This window comes from Cryptotermes secundus, unplaced genomic scaffold (assembly GCF_002891405.2).
Source record: "Cryptotermes secundus unplaced genomic scaffold, Csec_1.0 scaffold472, whole genome shotgun sequence".
NCBI classification, from domain to species: Eukaryota; Metazoa; Arthropoda; class Insecta; order Blattodea; family Kalotermitidae; genus Cryptotermes; species Cryptotermes secundus.
The window spans coordinates 143,004-167,237 of record NW_019721011.1 but is presented as its reverse complement, the minus strand read 5'-3'; the positions used below and the strand labels follow the sequence as shown (position 1 = coordinate 167,237).

Genomic DNA, 24,234 nt, shown 5'->3' with positions numbered 1-24,234 from the left:
AAAAAATTTTTACAGATATTAAAATCTGTAAATTAAAATATATGATTCTATATTCTTTCTACATTAAAGGAGCGTTCATTTCATTCGTTTATCATAAAAAATGTAGAAATCACACCATTTTTAGAAACATGCTTACAATTTCATTGCTCTAGAAGGGCGGGCATTTAAATAAACTCCGTCCAGCTGCCCCTACCGGAAATTAAATGGCCCGTCCGATAAAGGTTAAGAAATAATAAATTCAAAATTTAATACCTTAATTATAATTATAGTTATTTTCACAAATAACATAAAATTGTCCCTGTGCTTAACTATTAAGTACTATGCCATGAAGGCATAGGGAGGAGTGGATGTATAGATCCACATTTTCTTGATCTTGGCACTAGCTGGAGGTGAGTGGTCAGCTTCGTGTCCCTGCCGCGTTACCCCCGGTACCCATTGGATAGGAGATTGGGTGGACCCCAGAGCTGGTCTGGGCGATGAGCAGAAGAGAAAATTCTTGACCCTACGAGGACTTGGACCCCTTGACTGTACAGCCTGTAGCCAGTCTCTATACCAACTATGCTAAATACTGTTAGATTTAGCAATCAGAACTCCTCATAATAATCTTTTTTATATTTATTCTTAAGGAGCCAACAGTAAGGTGGCATGTTTCTCTAAGAATCTGTATTTTGGGGGAGAACCTCACCTTATATTCGGGCTAATACAGTATGTTGTGAAATTAATCAAGTGGTCTCCCACAGCTAAATCTGTTACTGGTTTCATTTCCTTTCTTACCTTTGCAGGTAGTATGCCACTTTAAGTTATGTTACAGCTACTTCTCTATGAGTTACAAGAGATTCCTTTTTTTCTGCAGATGGTTTATCGTTTCCAACTGCTGCTTCCTCTCCACCATGTCGTTCTTCATACCGAAGTCAGCCTGAGTATGTGGCTATGAAACCATCCATTGCAGTGTCTGGTGGTCCTTCTGGTGTCTCTGAAATCAGTGGGGGCCCCTCAGGAGAGAGGACAGAGCAGGTTTCTTGCAAACCAGTGAGAGAAATTTCTGTTTTACATGGTAGTTTTGGATATGACCATTGAAAAATGGATTCTATCAATGATAAAACTATTAACTACTTTAAACAGTGTACTGAGTATAGTTGAGCAGCCAGAATAACTTAGTCAATATAGCGATGGGCTAGGGGCTGGACAGCCAGAGTTTGATTCCTGGTCTAGGGCAAAAGATTTTTCTCTACTCCACAGTGTCCTGGCCAGTGCTGGAATCCACCCAGCCTCCCGTCCACTGGGTACTGGAGTGAAGTTAATCACCCACCTCCACATAGTGTCAAGGTCAAGAAAGGTGGAACTATTCCTCCACTTCCCCATATGTTTTCATGGCGTGATACTTAATTAAGCACAGGGACAACTTTACCTTTTACTGAATAGCACTGTATATTACACTCTTCATACAGCTACTTAACAGTGGAGTTATTGGACCAAGTAAAATTTAATTTTTCTTTTAACCTTTAAGAGTCGGCATTTAAACCCCCCCACGACTGCGCTGCTGCCGGAGTTAATTTGACGTTGTCCTTTTAATATTGTAGACTTTCAGAAAAAACTACATATTTTCCGTTCTATGCAGCTTAGAAATACGAACTAAAAACCGCCTGAAAGATAATGAAATTTCCTACAATATACCTATGGCAATTTTTACAAATAAAAATTAACTGTGATTGTAATGTCATGAAATTCAAAATATGCTCTTTATTATATGTGTAATGAAATTCCAAAAGACTTACCCATAATTTTTTCTTCAAATTTGAGACGTCGTTATATCCAAAATACATTGACACTATACACCAAAATGTTTGGTCAGACTGTACACGAGTTTCAACTCGTTGCGTCATGTAAGTTTACGCTACTATAGATACTGCGTGCGGGAGCGCGGAGAGGCAGAGTTTGCTTCAGCGCGTTGTGAAGGTCACACAGACCTCACTTCTCATACGCTGGTAGATAATCTGGTTCAGTCTCTCGCTTAGCGAACAAACAGGAAGTTATTGTTTCTATCTGGCTGGCCGGACAGTGTTGTCAATGTTCAGTTCCAGATGACTCTATGAAAAATCTTGGCTTCCCCAGATAAACAGTCCGCCACTGACTCACAAGCTGATAATTCAGACACTCACTAAACACGTCACACTTCCTTGAGAGCTACAGAAGCAGTGATCTGCCCGCACAGAGGAATGTTGGGTCAGCTTTTCTGTGAAGAAGCTTCCACTCTGTTTGGCTGACCAAGTCACAAACAGTCTTGCCTACATGTAAACGAAATCGAACCCAGTGCCATGATGAAGGGTTTTATTGTTCAGAGCCAACAACTGGACCTCTGACTTGAACTTGCGTGTATATGTTTTGGTTTAAAACTCAACGTCTAACCGTCAGCACTTCTAAAGTGAGCACGTGTCTTGCGTCCAGTATACTGGACTTTCGGCATCTTCGAGGTCACAGGTACTGTCCGGTATACCGGACTTTCGGTCGTTAAAGGTTAATATTTAATTATGTGACACTTGCTATTATTTTGTTCAAACCTTTTATTTTCCACTCACCTCCAACTAGTGCCAAGGTCAAGAAAATATGGATCTCTATATCCACTCCCCCATACATCTTCGTGATCCAGTGCTTAATTAGTTAAGCACAGGGACAACTTTACTTTGTTAATGTCATTAACGTCATGATTAAAATGTATAAAAGCCTAATTTACATGACTGAAATTTGGTTTCTCACTCTAAGAATGGATGTTGAAGCAGTAATACTGAGGGGAATGTTTGGATCTGAGAAAGATTGCACTTGATAATGAATGTAGTTGGATTGCTGGTGGCCTGAGAACTACTGAATTGAAGTGTGAGGTGCTTTACATATATCTCGTATATGCTCTTGAAGTCACAAGAAGAACTTTACCGTCCATATTTTATCCTGTTATTCTTCTTGTACGTAGTAATTCACAAGTCCCTCTGGAAACATAATTTAGAATCACATTACCCTTGCAGCCATGTTATTTGATCTACAGAGTGATTTTAAATTATTGTCAGGGTTTCCAGAGGAGCTTATAAATTACCCTGAATAATTATACAATGTACAGTGAGGAGCTTCATAACTTGTACTCTTCTCCAAGTTTAATTAGAATGATCAAGTCAAGGAGGATGAGGTGGGCAGGGCATGTAGCACAAATGGGGGAGACGAATGCATATAGGATATTGGTGGGAAAGCCAGAAGGAAAGAGACCACTGGGAAGACCAAGGCGTAGGTGGGTGGACAATATTAAAATGGATCTTAGAGACAGAATGGGATGATGTTGATTGGATTTATCTGGCTCAGGATAGGGACCAGTGGAGGCTCTTGTGAACACAGTAATGAACCTTTGGCTTCCATAAAATGCTGGGAAATTCTTGAGTAGCTGCAGAATTGGCAGCTCCTCCAGAAGGGCTCAGCTCCATGAGTAAGTAGGTAAGTAATTATACCATGTACCTGTCACAGCGTAATGTTGTATTGATATCATTTATTTCATCAATATATATTTCTGTCACAGTGCAACTCAAGATTGTTACAGTCACTTTAGTCTTTATTCACAACATGTTTTAGCTGTATACAGCCATCATCAGGTGTCGTTGTTATGCTGCTCTCTTCTGCAGTGCTTGTATAAATTTAAAATTAAAACCAAATTGTGATTATTATTCAAATTAAAATTAAAATCAAGAGAAAACCGAACCACTTTTACTAAATTTAATAGGTAACCTATTTGAACTTGAATATTAATTGCAATTTTAATTCTAATTTAAAATCGGGACAAGCAATGCTGTGAACATTTTAGCATAATGAGGACAACTGATGATGGCTGTATATGGCCGAAACATGTTGTGAATAAAGAGTAAAGTATCTGTAACAATCTTACATTACATTATGATGGAAATATATATTGTTGAAATAACTGTCATAGCTTACATTGTAGGTAATTGAGAGTAAAACATTGTCTTGGACTGTGGAAAGATTTAAAACAAGGTTTTTATTTCATTGCAGGTTGTTATGTCTGTACAAAATGATGCAGTGGTGGAACATAGTAGTGTTGAGAGTGTGAATTCTTTGCATGCCCAGTCAGGCCTCAGTGACACATCTCCACTAACTCTAAATCCAGGAACCACCCCAGTTTCAAGGCCAGAAGGCACTTCTATGCAGCACACTCATAAAAAGGTAAAACGTATGACATATGTATTTGGAAATAAATTCAGTAGCATTGTAATTGGGGTTGACAGAATTTAAATTTCAGAATATGGATGTGCTCTTAATTTATTTTGATAATGAGAAACTAATTTTCAGGTGCTAGAACCTTAAGCCATTTAAGTGTGTATAACCGAAACCTGCCATTTAACATGATTCAGGGGAACTTCACTCTACTTTTCATCCTGAACATATTTTCTTATTATTCATCTGACCACATGGAGGACTGGTGGTGCACTATTATGGCATAGACACGTTGCTATCTTCTGCCCAGCAAATTACTCTTTAAGCGTACGTTGAAGTAAAGGAGGAATTACTAAATGACAATGATTCTTAAGTCGTTGTGAATGAATAATAATGAGTCAGTAAAATAATGACTGCCTCTGTGGTCTGGTTGTCAGTGTTCCTGGCTACAGATCCAGATGTCCTGGGTTCAATTCCTGGTGCTACCAGATTTTCTGAGAAGTGATGGGTCTGGAACAGGGTCCACTCAGCCTCGTGAGGATAAGTGAGGAGCCATTTCAAGGAAATAGCGGCTTCGGTCTAGAAAACCAAAATTAAGGGCCGTGGGGATTTGTTGCGCTGACTATGCAACACCCTCTATCCGCTAAAGTTGGCACTAACTTTTCCGAGAAGCAGCGGTCCCTCGGTCGGTATAGTTCACTTGCAGACTAAAACCAGTACGAACAAAAATATTACAAACAAACAGATGGTTTAGCTATGGGCAGTGGCGGCTCGTAGCTAATATTAGTGGGGGTGCTGCTCCAGAAAATTTGTAGCCTATGTTTTAAAATTGTATAAAAGGAAACAAACATGTATAAAAAGAAAATTTATTCAGAAACTTGATAAAATCCTAAAAGAATAAAATCAAATATTTTTTACTTACTTTAACCTAAATTGTTACAGTTCAAGCTTAATCTATTCATTTAAAAATGAAATCCATTCTTTTTAACCTTTATATTATGCTCATTGATTGAAAGTCTGTATGCCTCACGAAGTTTCTCCTTAATACTTACGGTTCCTAAAAGTGACGGTGAAACTGCATTATCAGCATGCTTCTTTGACTTCTCATGCTTTTCAGTTTTTTCTTTCATTTTGTTTATATTTCTAAAACCATCTTTTGTCCACGTTACATCACCCCCAAACAGCAAACACGGGAAGCAAAACAGTGCATTTTTTACTTCACAGCCGCAAAGCCAACTTTTCCGTTTGTACCATTCAGAATTAAAGCTACCAATATATTTCTTGTTCTTGCTTATGCCTGGCTGAGATATTAGAATATCAGGTGTTAAACGACCTCTTTTCTTAACTGCATCTTTCTCATGGAGAGACAGTTGTGAAAACTTAAGCTGTTGAAATTTACTTACAGTCACAGAACTTATTTCTCGGGGATGCAAGGCCATGGTTAAAGTTTTCTGTTAAATAAAAGAACCAAAAAAAAATTAATCAAATAGAATAGCTGGAAGGAGGATAATAATCTAATTCAACAATTAACTCATAGTTTTTAAGCACAACACACGCAGAGTAAAAAAAAACTGCCTTCCACCAGCACGCCAGGGTCGGCACTGTCATTCCTGCAGTGCTCCATCTCCCTTGCAGCCTCGCGTGTAGCTTCCTATGTGCGCATGTGCACAGTCAACGAACACCTCACCGCTGGAACCGTGAAACTCACAGTTCCATACAAAGATTTGGCTACTGACATTAAGCTTAAGGATTATATATTGTATTGTACAAGTATAAAGAAAGAATTAAAGAAAAAAGGACTCATTATATAAATGTTATCGATAATATCAAGTGGAAATTGGGGGTGCTACAGTTCCGCAGTGCCTATACACGGGTCGCCCCTGGCTATGGGAGCTCCAACATCTGCAATATTAGCAGAAATACACATCCAGAACATGGAGCACACACAAATATACAACATATTAAAAAATCAGAAAATAATTGGATATTTCAGATATGTTGACGACATACTAATATTGTATGATATAAACAAAACAAATATTGACAACATGATTGTGGAATTTAATAAACTGCAGCCAACGATAAATTTCACAATAGAGAATGAGAACCATAGATCTATAAATTTCTTAGATATAGGAATATATAGAGAAATGGAAAAGTTACAATTCTCAATACACCGAAAACACACAGCAACGGACATAATAATACCAAGTGACTCATGTCACCCACAAGAACACAAGATATCTGGTATTAAATACCTCATAGATCGAGTAAATAACCACCCCATCACCAGAGTAGCAAAAGATAATGAGATAGAAACTATAAACAACATACTCATAAATAACAAGTACAACACAAATATAATTACAAAACTAACTACAAATAACAGAAAACAAAACATTGCAAAACAGCAGAACATCACAGAGGATTCAGAAGAACAAAAAACAAAAACGAAATGGGCAACATTCACATATATAGGAAAAGAAACAAGAAATATCACAAAATTATTTTGAGACACAAAATTAAAAATAGCATTTAGAACTAAGAACAATTTACAACATATATTAAAATGAAAATCATGAATAAATAAATATAATAATAGCGGCATATATAGTATGAAATGCCTAGATTGCCCCAAGGAATATATAGGACAAACCGGGAGGAAATTTATTACCAGATATAAAGAAGACATACATGACATAAGACACAATAACAGTAATACAGGATACTCAGAACACATATCAAACACAGGACATGCATATGGTACTATAGAAAACACTATGGATATCATAGCAACAAATAAGAAAGGGCAATACTTAAACACATTGGAAAACTATCATATACACAGAACGACAAAGAAAAACACATATGAACAATATAAATAAAAAAATATATAACCCAATATACCACGAATTACACACTATCTACACAGAACAACATAACAACAGCCCACCACCTACCCCCACCACATATACCCCCACAACATCATAACTCAATCAAAACAAAGACAGCACACACAAACACACACACACACACACACACACACATGCCCAGCAGGCCCAGCAGTATAACACACGCAGTCACAGGAGCAAGACACAACACAAAGCACATTGAGTATTAAACATTATAATACCACACGTAACAAATAAAATTCAGAATGCGGTATTAATGAATAACAATTTCACGTTACAGATACACACATGAAAGTAGGAAGAATACTCAGATAGAAGAAAATAGGTGTGACTCGCGTATTGAGATACGACATAAGGATGACAAATCCTGAACAGTTTTAATATTTAAAATTTATCATCATATATGACGAATATATATTTTAGTCATTTTAGTATAAAGACAACAGGGCATGCAATGAAGTAGTTCGACGTGCATAGAAAAGCACCTGAAGATGGCACTTTAGTGCTGAAACATGTAGTGCAAGAGAGAAGAGTAAGGTGAATAAATGTATGCACTGTAAGACGGTCAGAATAAATCATGGACATAAATCAGTGCAACAGGACGCTAAAATATAACATTAAAACCACAGAGTTTTTTTTTTTAGTCAGTAAAATAAAATAAAAGAAATATTCAGTTTTCTCCAGATGTACAGCTAAATGATCATTTCCGTGGGGACTCCTATGGCTAATTCAACAGCTTATTTCTAAAAAATGTCCAGTTAAAAATATGCAATGCTCCTTTTTGTTCCCACAGTTTAGATGATATTTCTTTGTGTCCTTAATTCTGAGAACCTATGACCATTATAAATTCAGTAGCTTGTTTATGGAACAGTAAATAAAAATGTTTCTCTAACACTGTAAAGAAGATAGGTTTGTTTGGGAGTGTCCTCATGTTTCATAGATCTGTCATGTAGAAATAAATATTTAATTCCTCTTCCATATTTCTTTCTGACTTCTAGAAGAAAAATTTCCTCACACATATTTTGAGTACCCTATGTCCCAATGTTGGAAATTTTCTACTTTATTTGTGTTTCCTGGAACTCAATGGTGAAAAGAAATAGTTTTGTTATCTGCCATTTTTCATTTCTAACTCATCAAGTAGGTATTTCAAATGTACACCAGTCCCAAAAGAGTGTCCCTGATAAAGTCAAGTTAGCTTGAAACCTGTTTCATACATTTGTTTGTGATGGTTACAGTTGAAGTCCCCTAAACATCAGAAGAAGAATTTTGCTGCTATTGGCAGAAGTGATAATTTTGACAGCATGTGGAATCGCAACGTGAAGACTGAGAGTACTTTGCAGTATCTCAACCAACAGTATAATCCCATGTACAGTATGATGCTTGGTAGACTGACTAATAAAACTCTTGAAGCAGCATCAGATGTGTCTGATGATGATGATGATGAGGATGATGAAGAAGAAGATGAAGAAGAAGAGGAGGAGGAGGAAGAGGATGAAGAGGAGGAAGATAATGACAATGGTGTTGGAGAAGGTGATAGGTACAGTAACCAGTCCTCATTAGCTAACAGGTTTGTAAATTCACTTGTTATTACATAATAACTTGCATTATGGGAGAGACAGATCTACTCATATTGAGGTGACTCTGCAGTGGCTCACCAAGCAGGTTGGTGTAGGAGAACTTACAGATTCAGCATTCAGGAGGTCTTTTCTTAAGATCCTGGCTGATTTACAGTCTCTCCTGTTTGATATATTTGGTAGTTATTTTCAGCCCCTTCAGGTGAATGCAAGGTTAGTTCTTTGAAATAGACCGTGACATTATCTTTCCAATCCTTACCTACTCACCATTTTTAATAATGTTCAAACCTCATTCAGTGGTTTACGATCTCATAGTTAAAATATTACATTAAGTAATCAAAGAATTGATTGTTAGGCGACTATATTTGGGACTGAACAGCTTACCCAGTGCCTGAACTGATATGTGGCATTTGAGAATGAGTTACCAAGAATGCTGTTAGGAATTGGTTGAATGGAGACTACAAGAAACAGGACTCCATAACAAGAGGCAAACACAGAACGAGAGCCTCTGCAGAAAGGACAAGGGAGCCATTAGGATTAAATTGGAATGAGCTGAGATGTGTGACAGGAATTTATACAGGACACAGTCACTTGAAAGAACATCTTTTTAACCTGGGACTAGTAAATAGTCCTGCTTGTCAAAGGTGTTAGAACAAAGGTGAAACAGCCCCACATATCCTGTGTGACTGTCAGGCCCTAGCTAATTTATGATTTGGTCTCTTAGGACTTCACTTCATCAAACCAAGTGACCACTTAAGTGCCCCACTAAACGAAGAACAGCATATCATTGAAAGTGTGGGACTGCTAGAGGGCTAACTTAGAAGGAAGGTGCACAAAAGTTTGATGTGTGGTCATGGTGTAAGGGCCAGTATGGTGCACCTCTTAATCGGTCATCTCACGCAGTAGTACTTTATCACTTCCTTCAAATTATTGTCCCTCTGCTTTGTGACAGCCAGTTGGGAAGCTCTTTCATCACACTTCTTGCTCTCACACATCTTGTAATAATTATTAAGTCAGGAGAGAAGTATGTTAATGCTTAGCATTTCACTGTTTACTGTAGTTAGGGTGATATACTGGCAATACACCAAGTTGACATTTCTTGTAAAATGATATGCAGACCAGTGTTAATGTCAGCAGTGTGAGAGTTCATGTAGAGTAACAAGTCAAGAAGAAAACGTAGATTGACACTTTCTAAACTGTGTAAGGGAACATGATGTTTATGTTTTGCCTGTGAAAGCCACAGTTCCATAATGTGTCTGCGCTGTCATGATATAATATATGAGAACAAACAATATAAATTTTGTGCTTTTTATTAGATTGTATGTAGTTCAAGTTTAACATTTTCTGAAATGTCCAAAAAATCTAAGCCAACATCTGCATTATGTTAAGAGGTGGTAATGTCTCTAGTAGGGGATTACATAACTGGATGAAGTAAAACAGAAACTTAATACGAAACGTATCTGTGAAACCTCAGAAGGCCTGTATTGTAGGTTCCACAAGTCAGCATTGGATATCATATTACTTTCATGGGGCTTCATTAGTACATTTTGTTGCAGATCGCCACATAGAATTTGTAGCAGTGGAGGTAGGTCAGGATATGAGTGTGGAGAATGTGGTCTTGTGGCTGACACTAGGCCAAGCTTGAAAAAGCATATAGCAATTTGCCATCCTGCTCCTGGGCCAGATCCCAGCCTTGCTCATGCACTCTTGAGCAAGATATCTGCATCGTGTCCAATGGCTTCATGTCGGTTTCATACATCAGAAAGGGATGAACTGGAAGCTCATGTAGCAAGGCATGTTGCTGAAGGATACAGTCCCACAGGAAAGAAGCGTGCCGGTCCAGTGTCTCTACAGAGGGTCAGGTGAGGCTTCAGTACTACATTCTGACATTATGGTTTTGTCAAAAGCAACATTAATTCTATACCAAAACAGAATACTTATTGACTGATTGAGTTTTCATTTATTTGCTGGTGCTCTTCAAACTGCATAGGTTACATTTTCTTTTGGGTGGGGCAAGGTTGAAGAAAACAGAACTTATGGATGAATGTTAGAAAAGTGGCTTCATGTGGCTCAGGACAGGTTCCAGTGGTCGAGGTACCAATGGTACCAGTCCTTTTGGATCTCTAAAACACAGCAATGTTTGAATGACCCGGGCAGCTATCAACTTTTCAGGGATGTCACATTACCATTGAGTGTCTTTGTTTGTTTAGGTTATAAAGTACCAAATTTTAATTGTGCATGATAAATATGAAGGGATATGGGAAGAAGCGTTTTTAGCACATTTTAGTGTACTTTCTTGGAATTTGCTTAGGGAAACAGGAAAATTACAAAGAACTACAGCCAGAATATCCAGCTTGTGGGCAATGATTTGTACCAACTACAAATGAGGAATGCTAACCGGTATACCGTAGTATTTAATAGTGCTGGTAGCTTGTGACAGTTTTGACTTGCATTATATTTATGGTGAAACTACACTTGAGATTTCTTTGGAGAGAAGTTAATTTGAGTACTTAACTGACAGAACACTGAAACAAATATAGTTTGTTACTGCAATTATTGACTTTGGATCTCTGAAATTGAACATAAAATGAGGGAAAACCTTAAATCAAGAAACATTAAGTGGCTGTTCTTCTGTTCTTACATTACCATTCTGTGTTTTTTTATTGTATTCCTGTTTAAGAAAATTATAACATCAGCTTTGTAAGATAAATATGCAGTTTGATTTTTATGTCTCATGTTGCATGAACTAATTGTAATATAACTTCTCAGGTATGAGAGAGAAGAATATCGCTGCCAAATGTGTGCATACACATGTACCATAGAGAAGGCATTTTATAAACACCTGAAATTACATTCATTGGGACTCAACGTGTCATCTGTTAAAATTTCTTGTGTTATTTGTGGCAAGGATAGGCCTACAGAAGTGGACATGAATAAGCATATGAGGCGCCATCGAGATAACAGATACTTCTGCTGTGACATATGCATTTTTAGGACAGTGCAGCTGAAAAAGGTAAGTGCTTTGTAGTGATCAGCACTCTGGCTTCAGTATTCACATTTGAATGTTAGTCTGCAAACCAGCTATCATGAAGTATTTTATAGTTTTCCTCAATTCTTCCAGGCTAATTTTAGGTCATCCTAGAATTTTATGCTGTATGACATATGGAGTAGGTTAAATTGCAAAGTTGTCCCTGTGCTTAACTAATTAAGCACTATGCCATGAACGCTTATGGGGAGTGGATGTATAGATCCACATTTTTTTTTTGCCTCAGCATGAATGCCTTCATGCCTTGGCCACTTTACCCTCGGGGAAAGAACCCCTGGTATGCATTAAATAGGAGGTTGGGTGGACTACAGAGGCGGTCTGAACAATATGGAGAAGAGAAAATTTTTAACCCTACTGGGATTTCAGCTCTGACACCTCAGTTGTCTTGCTAGTAGCCAGTTGCTATGCTGACTGCGGTAAAGTGTCATTAAATAAAGGGAGGCATTATAGAAAAAGAATGTTAAGAAAATTGCTAGTAATGTTAATTTTTACACAGTGGCACATTTATAAATTGATCTCAGGGTGCTGTTTGCTTGTTTAACTTATTCCTTGACTCTTAAGATAAAGGAAATATGTTTCTCCCAAATCTTGACCAACTTCTTCCAGGCTACACAGCATCATGTCCCAGCACATGGTACTTGTAAAAATATAAGGTTCATGGTGAAATTAAGAGCAGGTTCAGGAAATGTTTACCATGTTTACAGTTGAGAAGATGGTTTGTATCCCTTCTGCTTTCCAAAAACTACTATAAATTAAGATAAATGTATCTGAAACAATAACATGTTTCGGTTGTTTTGTATGGCTGTGAAACATGAGCTCTTATGGTGAGAGGAGAGGTACAAATTATAACTAAGATTAATATCTCCTGAGAGGAGCTGGGATAGTGCAGTTGGTATAGTGACTGGCTAACAGGCTGGATGTCCCAGGGGTTATAGTTTGAGTCTCGGTGGGGACAAGAATTTTCTCTTCTCCAATTTGTCCACACTGGCTCTGGGGTCCACCCAACCTCCTATCCAATGGGTACCAGGGAATCTTTCCCTGGGGGTAAAGTGGCAGGGGCGTGAAGCTGAGCACTCGCCTCCAGCTAGTGCCGAGGTCAAGAAAATGTGGATTTATACATCCACTCCTGCATATGCCATCATGGCATAGTGTTTAATTGGTTAAGCACAGGGACAAATTTACCTTTTAATATCCTGAGATGTGACACAGTATAGTCTGCTAGGCTAATTTCTCAGAGGAACCTGTTGCCTAAATCATCAGGGTAGGGATAGTGCATTGGAATGTTGGTTCCAATATACCAGACTGCACAATGTCACATTTCAGAAAACCATTACCTTAGTGTTCATCTTGAGAACCTTGAATCTCACATAAGTTGAAATGTGATTGCCCAGGAAAGGACATGGTTGATGAACTGGCCACTTTTGACTTGGATATGATGGTAAAAGCAAGTGATATATACAGTTCACTTAATGTGTTAAGTTAGTCATTTCAGAGAGATTACATAGACTGAACATGTAGTTTGGCTGGAGAGACAAGGAATGCATGCAGAATTTTGGTGGGATAATCCCTTAGAAAGCAACAAACTTGAATTCAGTTTTTTAATCGCATCTAATTTATGCGGGAGCTTCTTCCCAGGTATGTATGGATTTTCACTGTTATTTTCAATCAGAAGTGTATGTTTCAGTCTTTCAAGGCAGAGTGTATAGGTGCACAGGATTAAACCAACATTTACATGCCTAGCAATAAATGTATTAATGATGCTGAAATGAGTTTAGTTTTATGGGGTTGGGACAGTAACTTAAAATAGTCCAGAATCTCTTCTGTGCTTATTGTTCCCAATTCATGATTCGTAATAATCAGGTAATATCTCATTGATTGCTATAGAACCGTTGCGGTTGACAAACCAAGAAACATGATACTGTATGTAATAGATGCAGCTGTTTTATTTTAATGTGTTGGTTTGTGCAGCTGATACAGCATAGGCGAATGCACACTGGAGAGAAACCACATTTGTGTCCTCACTGTGCGTACCGGTCTGCTCGTCGAGACAATCTTCGTTCTCATGTCCGTCGTGTACATAAGAAAGAGAATTTGTATTGTGATACATTTTCTCCGAGAGGACTGATCCTTACAGCCACTGCTACAACACAGCAGCAAGAGCAACTAGAACCAGCCAGCCCAAACCCTAGCCAAAACTGAGATACTGTAGTCACTGAATGTGATTTATAGACAATGTTTCATGTTAATATTGAGTTCTTTAACCCTGTCACTGTTAATGAAGAAAACCACATTGGTTGGATGTGTGTTAGCCAGTATACACCCAAATGGCAGAGTCTGGTCAGCAGTCACTAATTGTATTCATACTGGAGACGTTAACCCTTTTGTCTTGAAAGTTTCCTCCTATTTTTCAGATCATATGGAGTAAGATATGTTATCAATAAATATCAAATTTGGATCATAACACATCATCTGATTTGCCAGAATCATTATGCTATATTCATTACTGCAACATACTGTTGGACGTGGTCCATTGTTTGAGGTAGGGCTTTGGAAATGCAACTTAAATCTACCAGGCACATAACAAAATTCACTCACTCATAGTCTTACAGTATACTTCATATATGTATTTTATTTATTGTTTTATTAATTATTTGTGATAATGTCAGAAAAACGTGGCTCTCTGTACGTTTTGAGTTCAGTTTTCTGCTGTCCTATGAAGGCATGCTATTGTACATTTTATTACAGTTCTCTTGTATATTTTCTGCATCACATTTTGTGCTGCTGTGGATGAAGAATATGTTGCAAATATATCTACATATGAATTATCTGCTACACTCTTTTGTGATCTTGGGCTAGTATTTTTGCTTAATTTCCTGTTGAAATATCTTGGATATGATGCTTGATCATACCAGGAAGTTGTCAGGTTGTTTGTAATATTTATTTTGAAGATCTATTTCAGTATGCATTTCATTCCTATTATGATTGTGTCAGACTGTTGCTTTTAATTCATCCTGTTTAATTTGCCTGTTTCTATAATAATAACATATCCATCACATGATTCCATTTTATTAACAGTTTCACAGACTATTAATTTTGCCACATTTTGTTTTGACTCTAATGGCTGCAGAAAGTATTCACTGTTGACTCTTTTATTTGGCAAAGTCTACAGAATATTCTGTACTGAGTTTCTTTTTACTGACTTAACCAGTCGTGGCAGTATATGGTGGATATTCAAACACCAGTCATGTGTCATATATATATATATATATATGCATGTTCATCAAAGGGTTAATTTCTTGCTCTCATTTCTTGTGTATGTATATGAATTTTTTTTTAAATAATAATCATATAATGTTACAGTGCTATGTGTGGCAGAAGAGTTCAGTCCGTAATGCACAGTGTGCTTTTCCACATAGTGAAACTATTCTGTCAATAACAATAAAAGGGTTAATATATTCTTTTTTTACAAAGGTTCATTGCCTTCTGGTTTCCATTTGTTGTATAGTCATACCACAGAAATAAATACTCTTCTCTATGGTCAAAATGGACACTTTGTGAGGAAGTCTTATAGATATTGAAATTATTTACTGGTTACAGTAATAATTGCAGGAGGAGAAAATACACATATAAGCTGCAGATGCTGTTTGTGGTGTTAGGTATTACACATGTTAGCCCATTTTGAGCATTGGCCTAATGTAGTTTCAGTTTTTTATGTGCTGTAATAACCAAGTTTGTTGACATTATTAACATAGCGTAAAACATTAACAGTTTAGTTGATAGAGCCTTGCAGATTCATGAAACATTACAGTTTCAACCATTCGGTGATGTAACCAATGAAACTATGGCAAATGTGCCATTCCTTTGTGCTATCTGACAATCCCTCATTCTCCCTACCATTTGGCTGCATACACTTACTTCATCCCTCCACACCCCCCTTTGTTCCTGTTGATTATGTTGGTCTAGCAAGTAATACTACAGGTTTGCATTCATGGGGTAACAAGTTCAGATCTTGGCAAGGTTACTGCCTATCCTGACTGAGGATTTTTTTAGTTTTCCTCATTCTTTTCTTAAATGAATGCAACATAGTGCCCAAATAATAGGGCACATTGCACCTTATTAACTCCCTTCGTGTCCCATCCATTGCAATTGAGACAGCATCTTTATATAATCCAAGAATCATTTAAACAAGTCCTTTTTAGGTCCTTTTCTCCATCTTTGTCTTTCCTTCCTACATTGCATTATTGTTTAAGACAACCACAGCCCTAAGATTTCTCTCCCAGCACATACAAATTTATTGTTTTTGTGCCCAGACCTGAATGGTTTATCATTCTGTTGAGAAGTTCAGTGACACAATGATAAACTAATGCTAAGTACCATATCTGCTGTATTTGCAACATATGGGACTCATTCTTCCCCTAATGTTATCCTGTATTTCACACCAAAGGTTCTTTTTCTACACTGAAACCCTCATATAAGGTTTCTTTTGGGACTACTGTATTTGAACACAAAAATTAGGAAAATCTTATGTGGACTAGGATGATTGATGTAGGACCGTTTAAATTTAATGTTAAATGAGGGAAAACCTTAAACTGAGCAATGCTAAATGGGGGTATTACTGAACTTCCAAAATGTGGTAAGTCAGAAAGGCTACTTTTGGGAGGGAGAGGTGTATTTAGATATTAAATGAAGCACAATATGTACCTGAAAGTATTTCTTTTTTAAGTATTTATTTGTTCAATCCTGAAATTGTGGTGTAGCTTATAGGCTAGAAGTATGGTTATACAGTGGGTCTGACTTCCATGATCTGATGTCTCGAAGAATATGTTACTGTGTGAAACATTATTGAGGGCATATCATACCTTCAGTAGACAACCTAATGGAAGGCAGATCATGTATCTTCGATGAGAACCACGGTATGGCAGTTTTGGCTTCCATCTTATGTTGAAAATACAATCTAGTGACTAATGATAATGTAGTGATCTGGATCACTATCCAATAATGACACATCCTCAAAATGTACTAGATGCATGTTCTCGCTCCTTGTTGTCTTTGTGCTACTTCATCGATATATTAATATCCACACTCCACATCTTTGTCTCTTCCCATTATACAACACTACATGTTTCAGCCTAACTTGTCATCATCAGGTGTATAAAATGTTGAATTAAAGGAACCATCTGCTCTGTTATCACACTGCTTTGCTTTTCATTTTGATGGAAAGCACTTCAAAAATATTCTACTTTAGGTTCTTTTTAGATTATCATGCCATAGTTACTGTATTTGTATGCACATATCTGGTGTGTGTAATATATAATGGGTTCTATTTATGTTTTATGTATATTCTGTTGTTCTCTGTCTGTAGTTGTGATGTTAATTACGTTATTCTTATTCTTTTGTGCTGCGTATAGCTGTTCTGAGTGTTTCTGTGTAGTTAACTCTGTTTTATATAGGATGTAGGGCATGTGTGCTGCTAACTGGTGTTCATTTCCTGCAGTACTCTGAAACGGTGATATGTGTGTTGATGTCTGTGTTGTTCATTTGCAAGTTATTTTTGCTGATCTTGTATATATGCATTATTTTTCCATTGTGTTTAGGTGTTTTCTACTGTATGTATATGGCAGATATAGGTAGTTACATAATATTTTTGTTAAATGTTTCGCTAATCTGTGTGTGGATGTGTTCTTCCAGTAGATTATTGTCCTGATGGGTGTGTTTGTTTTCTGTAATTATTGGTCTGGTGGATGGGGGCATATGGTAGCATAGTTGGTTGAGGCATTATACTACAAGCCGGAAGGTCGCGGGTTGACGTCCCGATGAGGTCATTGGATTTTTTTCAATTTACCTAATCCTTCTGGCCGCACTGTGGCCCTGGGGTCAACTCAGCCTCTAACAGAAATGAATACCAGGAATTAATTAAATAATGTTTCTGGGGAGTAAAGTGCAGCCAGCGCGTAAGGCTGACAACCTTACCACCATCTTTGAGCTGATTGTCTAGATAATGTGGGACTCTCAACGTCTCACAACCCTATGGGCCTTCACGGCCTGTTACAGAAATAGCTTTACTTTACTTTACTGTTCATGATTTGTTTATTCCGTCTTGCAGTGCATACACTTATCTATCTTCTTCTCTCACTCTCACTACATGTTTCGGCATAAGAATGCCATCTTCAGGTGCTACTCAATTCACGTCAAACTAGTACATTGTATGCCTTGTCTTCACTTTAAAATAACTAAAATATATGTCCATCATATATATTGACAAATGTCAATCGTAAAAATATTAAAACTGTTCAGGGTTCCCGATCACTACGTCGTATCTTATTACGCCAGTCCTGTTCATCCTACTCTGTTGGAGCTCTTCTTCCCTATCGTGTATATTGTGTTTCTGTTGCGTCTTGTTCTTGCGACTGCGTGCGTTATGCTGTTGGGTCTGCTGGGTATGCACTGCAAGACGGAATAAACAAATCATGAACTTAAATCAGTGCAACAGGACGCTAAAATATAACATTGTTTACTTTACTGGTCTGGTGGATATGTACACAACTCTGTGCATCTAATTATAGATCTAAAAACCTTAGGAATTAACAAAGACATGAGAATATGCTTATTTTGCATAGAAACCATGTACACTAACATACCAAAAATAGAAACTATGGACATAATAAACAACATTCTAAAAATCAACTCAGGTATCAATGAAAATAGCCAAAAGGAAATAATACACATACCAGAAACAGTAATGGAACAAAATTATTTAATTTGAGCAGAAATATTACAAACATGGACTAGCAGTGGGTGCTCTAACATCAGCAGTATTGGCTTAAGCATACATTCTAAAGATGGAATGCAAACAGATATACTGAATATTACTAAAACACCAAATAATCAGTTACTTTAGACATGTGGATGACATCCTTTTAAACTATGACCAAAGGAAAACAAACAAGAGAGGAAACATTGGCCAAAATAAAGGAACAACAACTCACTACAAAATTCGCTATAGACAAGGAATGACACAATTCCATTAACTTTCGCAGTCTTTCAATATATGGCAGGAAAAAAAGAAAGAGATCAAATTTACAATGTACAGAAACCCAAGTCAAACAGATTATCATAATACCCAACGACTCCTGGCATCCACATGAAGAAAGAATATCAAATATAAACTGTTTAATAAGGTAAAGTTGTCCCTATGCTTAACAAATTAAGTATTACACCATGAAGGCATATGGGAGAAGTAAACAGATTAAACACATGCCTAATATCTAAAGGAGCAAAAGCAAAACTACTAAACATTATAAAACACACTACATAACAATAAATATGATATAAAAGTCATAAAAGATCAAGCCACACACAAAAAGAAAATACAGACACTGACCCACAACATTGGAAATCAAAATGGCCACTTTAATGTACAGCTGAAAATAAACAACAAAAAGTACACAAAAATAAAAATAGCATTCAGAATGCACAACACAATACAGTGAAACAGCATCCATGTATGAACAAACAAATACAACAAAATTGGCATCTATCGAATTAAATGTTTATACTGCCCACTAGAATACATAGGACAAAAAGGCAGAACATTCCACACTGGACACAAAGAACACATACAAGCAATTAGAAATAATAATAGTAATTTAGGGTTCTCAAACCACATATTAAACACAGGGCATAAATATGGAATCAATACAGATACAGTGGACATTATAAGGACACATAGGAAAGGAAAACACCTAAATACACTGGAAATATAGAACATATACAAGATCAGCAAACAAATGACACAAACACTGACACCTAATAGCATTCAGGAAATGAACACAAGTTAGCAGCACACATGCCCTACATCCTATATGAACACAGCCAACTACACAGAAACACTCAGAACAGCTACACATAGCACAAAAGAATAACCAACACATCAACAAAACGTTAGTAATATCACAACTGCAAAAATAGAACAACAGATTATACATATAATATCTATCTTATAAATAAAACACTAATATAACCCATTATGAATTATGCATACACCAGACACATGTGTACTAATAAAGTAACTACAGCATAATAGTCAAAAAATAAACTGAAGTAAAATATTTTAGAAGTATTTTACACCAGTGACACAGTGTGACAACAGAGCAGCAGGTTCCTTTAATTCAACATCTTATACACCTGATGATGGCCAGTTAGGCCGAAACATGTAGTGTTGTATAATGGGAAGAGACAAAGATTTGGAGGTGTGGATATTAATGTTTCAACAAAGTTGCACAAAGACACAATGAATGAGAAATTTTCATTACATTCATGAACAAAACTGCAATATATAACTGTTAAGTAGTCACCAGAAACTGAAGTATGGGCTGAAATCTAAATCAGATTTGCTATGGGTACTTTGATTTTTATGTATTCTGTTCATCCATCTGCCTGTTTACTTTGTACATATCCCAGACCATTTAACATATTCAAATAAAATTTTGCATTGGTGGTCTATGCTGAAAGTTGTCAAACAAATTTAATTTTGATCTGTATTGGTCCACTTTGTGTGAAGCATAAATTGAAGATCATCTGATTTATTAATAATGTGAATTGGTATCTAGCATAAGCTTTCAATCTTAAGGCTCATACATTTGAATTTCAAACTATTTTGATGTGATGTATATGTAATGAAATGAAAGTAATGTATGGGTCTACAGCTGTTGGCTTTATAAGCAATATGTTTGTATCTGCAATAAATTTATGTGAAGATAAATTACATGTGCAGAATCCTACGTTTGGAAAATGTGTGTATGAAAAGGAAATGCGCCTTTCTGCTTTTGTTCTTGTATGGATGTTATCAGGGTCATGTGGAATACTGTCTATGAAGGTGTGACATAAAAAAATTGTATCACCTAACATATGAAGGCATTTGAGAACACCATGTTAAAGAGAATATTTTTTCCCAAAGCAGAAGAGATAGGTAGTTAGTTAGTTAGTTATTTAGAGAGGGTGGGTTTCCCCATGCACTTAGACCTGTAGTGATCCATTGTGCTTCCCTCTATGATTTCTACCAGTCTCTATATCCTACCGGTATTGGTGCTTACCATCAGTCCCGCCGAGCAAGCGAGTTCGGCCACTTGCGTAGTGGTGTCTATAATGCTTCCCCCATCTATCAGAGGGCTTAGAGACTATTGTTGGGCGGGAAACGTCCTGGAATTTGGCTCAGTGATCCCCTTTGGGGATATGAGGTTCTTTTACATGCCGTAAAGTTGCAACACAGGACACACAGCTTAAAGTCCCTCCCAGAGGACTTGTTCCCTGAATTTTTCCGCCCTTAAAAATTTGACGACCTCCACCGGGTATTTGAACCCGCATACTACGAGTCATGAGGTGGGAACGTTACCTCTAGACTACAGAGGCCGCTTAATCAGAAGAGGTAACAAAAGAATTAAGAAAATTACATAATGAGGAACTTCACAGTTTCTGCACTTACCTAATATTGCCCGAGTGTTTATATCAGGAAAAATGAAATGGACAGAGCATGTATAGAAGAAACAAGAAGTATGTACAAAATTTTGGTTTTAAATTTTCAAGGGAACACTAAAGGAGTATGTAGAAGGGGAATATTAAAATTAATCTCAGTAAGATGAATTTTGATGATATATACTGGATTAAAGTGGCATAGGCTCAGTATAGGGATTTTACTGTAATGGAGATGAACATCAATTTTCCACACCAGTAGCAAATTTCTTGGTTATGCTGAAGAAATACTCGTACACTGTACCATACACTGAGTAAGTAGGAGAGTTTGGGTATGCAGAGCTCTAGTATTAAGATCATGCTACATTGTGTATCTTTTTACTGTAAAGTTGAATTTACTAATTTGAATTTGTAGAAGTATAGTTTGATTTGTTGAGGGCAGTGGGGGTGAGAGATGCCTTTTGGTGTGGCATGTCTTCATATTCATGCTGTCAACAGCAGTCTGTGATTCATTGCTTTGTTTATAACACTCTCAGACCCAAGTAATCAGAACTCAGTACTTCTCAGGTAGTGTTCAGTACCTGGACAACAAAAATATGAAGGTGAATATAAATGAAAATTACTTTCAGTTTTAATTTTCTTCTGTAGCTTATACATTTTATGGCAGATATGAACATTAAAAACTATTGTAATACATAAAGCATGTGTTCATGCCATATGCAGTTTGGCCCCCTCTGTATTAGGGTGTGATGTAATGTCTTGACTTGTGTAGCAGTATGTTCAGGGTTTAAAAGGGATAAATGAAGCTTATATGTTATCCATACTTGGATATGCAGGTGGATCTCCTGTCTAAAGAGGAAAAAGTATAAGGTAAATTAATCCCATTATTTTCCAAACATTCATGGTTTGCGTAGTATTTGTTTGTGTCATCATATAAAACAAATTTTCTTGTTAGATGCTTGACTAGATAGTTTTATACAGGTATTTTGAATGTGTTGGTCTTATACTTTATTTTTGTTCTGGTCCTTTCCATGGCTTCTTTTAAGCTTCATTAAGCATTTTATTACAGTAAAGCCTGCTTACACTGAAATCTTAAAGTATTTGCACATTTATCTCTTTAACACAGTTACTTCTAGATGAAGAATGGTTACATTGTGTACCCCATTTATTTTTCAAATTACAAGACTGAAATTCATGCTGTACTTTTGTCTCAGTCATCTTTGAGGGTATTGTCATCTCTTGAGTAACCAGCTTTGTGGAAAAGAAGCTCTTTGTGTTCAGTGAGGTCTTTGGTATGGTAATTTGGTAATTTGTTTCTCATCACATGTCAGAAGTAGCATCTAGTAACTTTCTCATGATTTAATGGTCTTACTGTGTGGCCGTGATTCAACTTCAAAGATGTTTTAGACAGAGAATACATATGTACACTACAGTGATAATGAACAGTACATGTTTTCAGTGATGTTATTTCTCTCCCTCAAACCCCCTACCTCCCTTTCCAGCTGTCCATCATAGTATTCTTCACATATTTTGTTGTTTGTTAAGTTTAAATTTTACTATATGTGGCTGGAATAATTATTCTCAAACATATTCCAGAAAGCAGAGTTGGAAACAAAAATATGTGAACAGTTAACAACAATAAGTATTCAAGCAGATTATTTTCATTATAGTCTTCTTTTCCATTTCATTGTTAAGTAGTTAATATTTATTAGAGAAAGTTGTATTCTATATTCTTGGGACCAGGGAAATGTTCTAATAAAGACCAATTTCTCTTTAGTGTGGGTTCCATTTTAAATAGGTTTCACTGTATAAGAAATATTTAAGGCAATGCATTTCTGACCTCCATATAATGATTTAAACTTCTAGGTGATCATCTCTTTATTTTCATTCTTGTATAAATGAATGTATACTGAGTATACATGGAAATGTGAGTTGTTTTCTTAGAAGTGCCATTTTATATATTAAATTATAATAGCATTAATAAGTATGTGGTAAGATTGTGCCATTTTCAGAGATTGTGTTTATGCAGTTTTGAAGGTTCCACATTTGCTAATTGTTGATAAGTTTGTTAAAGTCTGATATGTTTAAGAATAAACTGGAAGTCAGAACAATGTTGAATAATCTTTATATTTTATATTGCATTGCATAATCACTTGCAGTTATTCGGAGTTTATATACCCTGTAGGTGTTCTCTAATGAGCAAATGTAAGAGAATCTTTTTTGTATATAGCTTGTCATGAAGTTTGTGTAATTATGTTTGAATTTCTTAAAATTTCTCTGCAATTAATATGAATGTGCATTCTTGGTGCATTACCAGTAAAGTGCAATACTGCTTACTAATTATTTCATACATTTCACTTACATGTACAGATATATTTTGATTTGTTCAGTTTTCATAAATAAATTTCACTAAAGAATGTTGATATTTATGGGAGATGTGTGTTTGAATTAAGATGTGGGATATGCAGCTTGGATGGAGGAAGTAGAAATGCTGAGAAATATTTATTTTAAGACCTTCTGGCAAGATATCATCCAGAAGACTTGCTTAGTTATGAGAGGATAATATTAAAATGGACCATGAGATATGAATTGATATATGCTAAATTGAGTGAATTTTAAGGTGTTTAGTAGTGTACATTTGTAATGACAGCAGGACCTTCAAGTTTTGTAACGGATTTTCTTGATCAATTATACAGCTTTTTTTTTTGTGCATCCTTTTGTGTTATTGTATACAATTCTGTTGAGAGTCTGTCACAACACCACAATACAATGGTTAAGGCTAAAATTAGCTTAGCTAGTACTCTAATAAAAAATGATAAATTATACAGCTGTCACTGCTCAAGAAAAATACAGTATTGCGTTGCCGAATAGTGAAGGCTTTAAATCATAGATGGAAAGTGGCAGCAGAGGTGAAACCATGATGGAATCCAGAAACATACACCCCATGCCTTACATATGTTCCTCTGTACTTAAAATGCGCAAATATAGATTCATTTTAAAATGTGGGCTCAGTGAAACTGCAGATCCA

At 36.4% G+C, this 24,234-nt stretch overlaps 1 protein-coding gene across 4 annotated transcripts in view; it reads left to right on the top strand.

Annotated features, from left to right (window-relative positions):
- The window catches only part of LOC111875232 (zinc finger protein 721), a 22,489-nt gene extending 8,501 nt beyond the window's left edge, over positions 1-13,988 (top strand). For 2 of the 4 annotated variants that reach the window (XM_023871290.2, XM_023871289.2), the window contains 6 exons: positions 854-1,029; positions 4,045-4,215; positions 8,354-8,685; positions 10,249-10,554; positions 11,462-11,705; positions 13,707-13,988. In XM_023871290.2, the coding sequence (XP_023727058.1) occupies positions 854-1,029; positions 4,045-4,215; positions 8,354-8,685; positions 10,249-10,554; positions 11,462-11,705; positions 13,707-13,937 (1,460 nt within the window). In that variant the 3' untranslated portion in view covers positions 13,938-13,988. The remainder of the gene's footprint in view (positions 1-853; positions 1,030-4,044; positions 4,216-8,353; positions 8,686-10,248; positions 10,555-11,461; positions 11,706-13,706) is intronic. The other 2 variants (XM_023871291.2, XM_023871292.2) reach the window with 2 other exon arrangements.
- Positions 13,989-24,234: the final 10,246 nt, after the last annotated feature.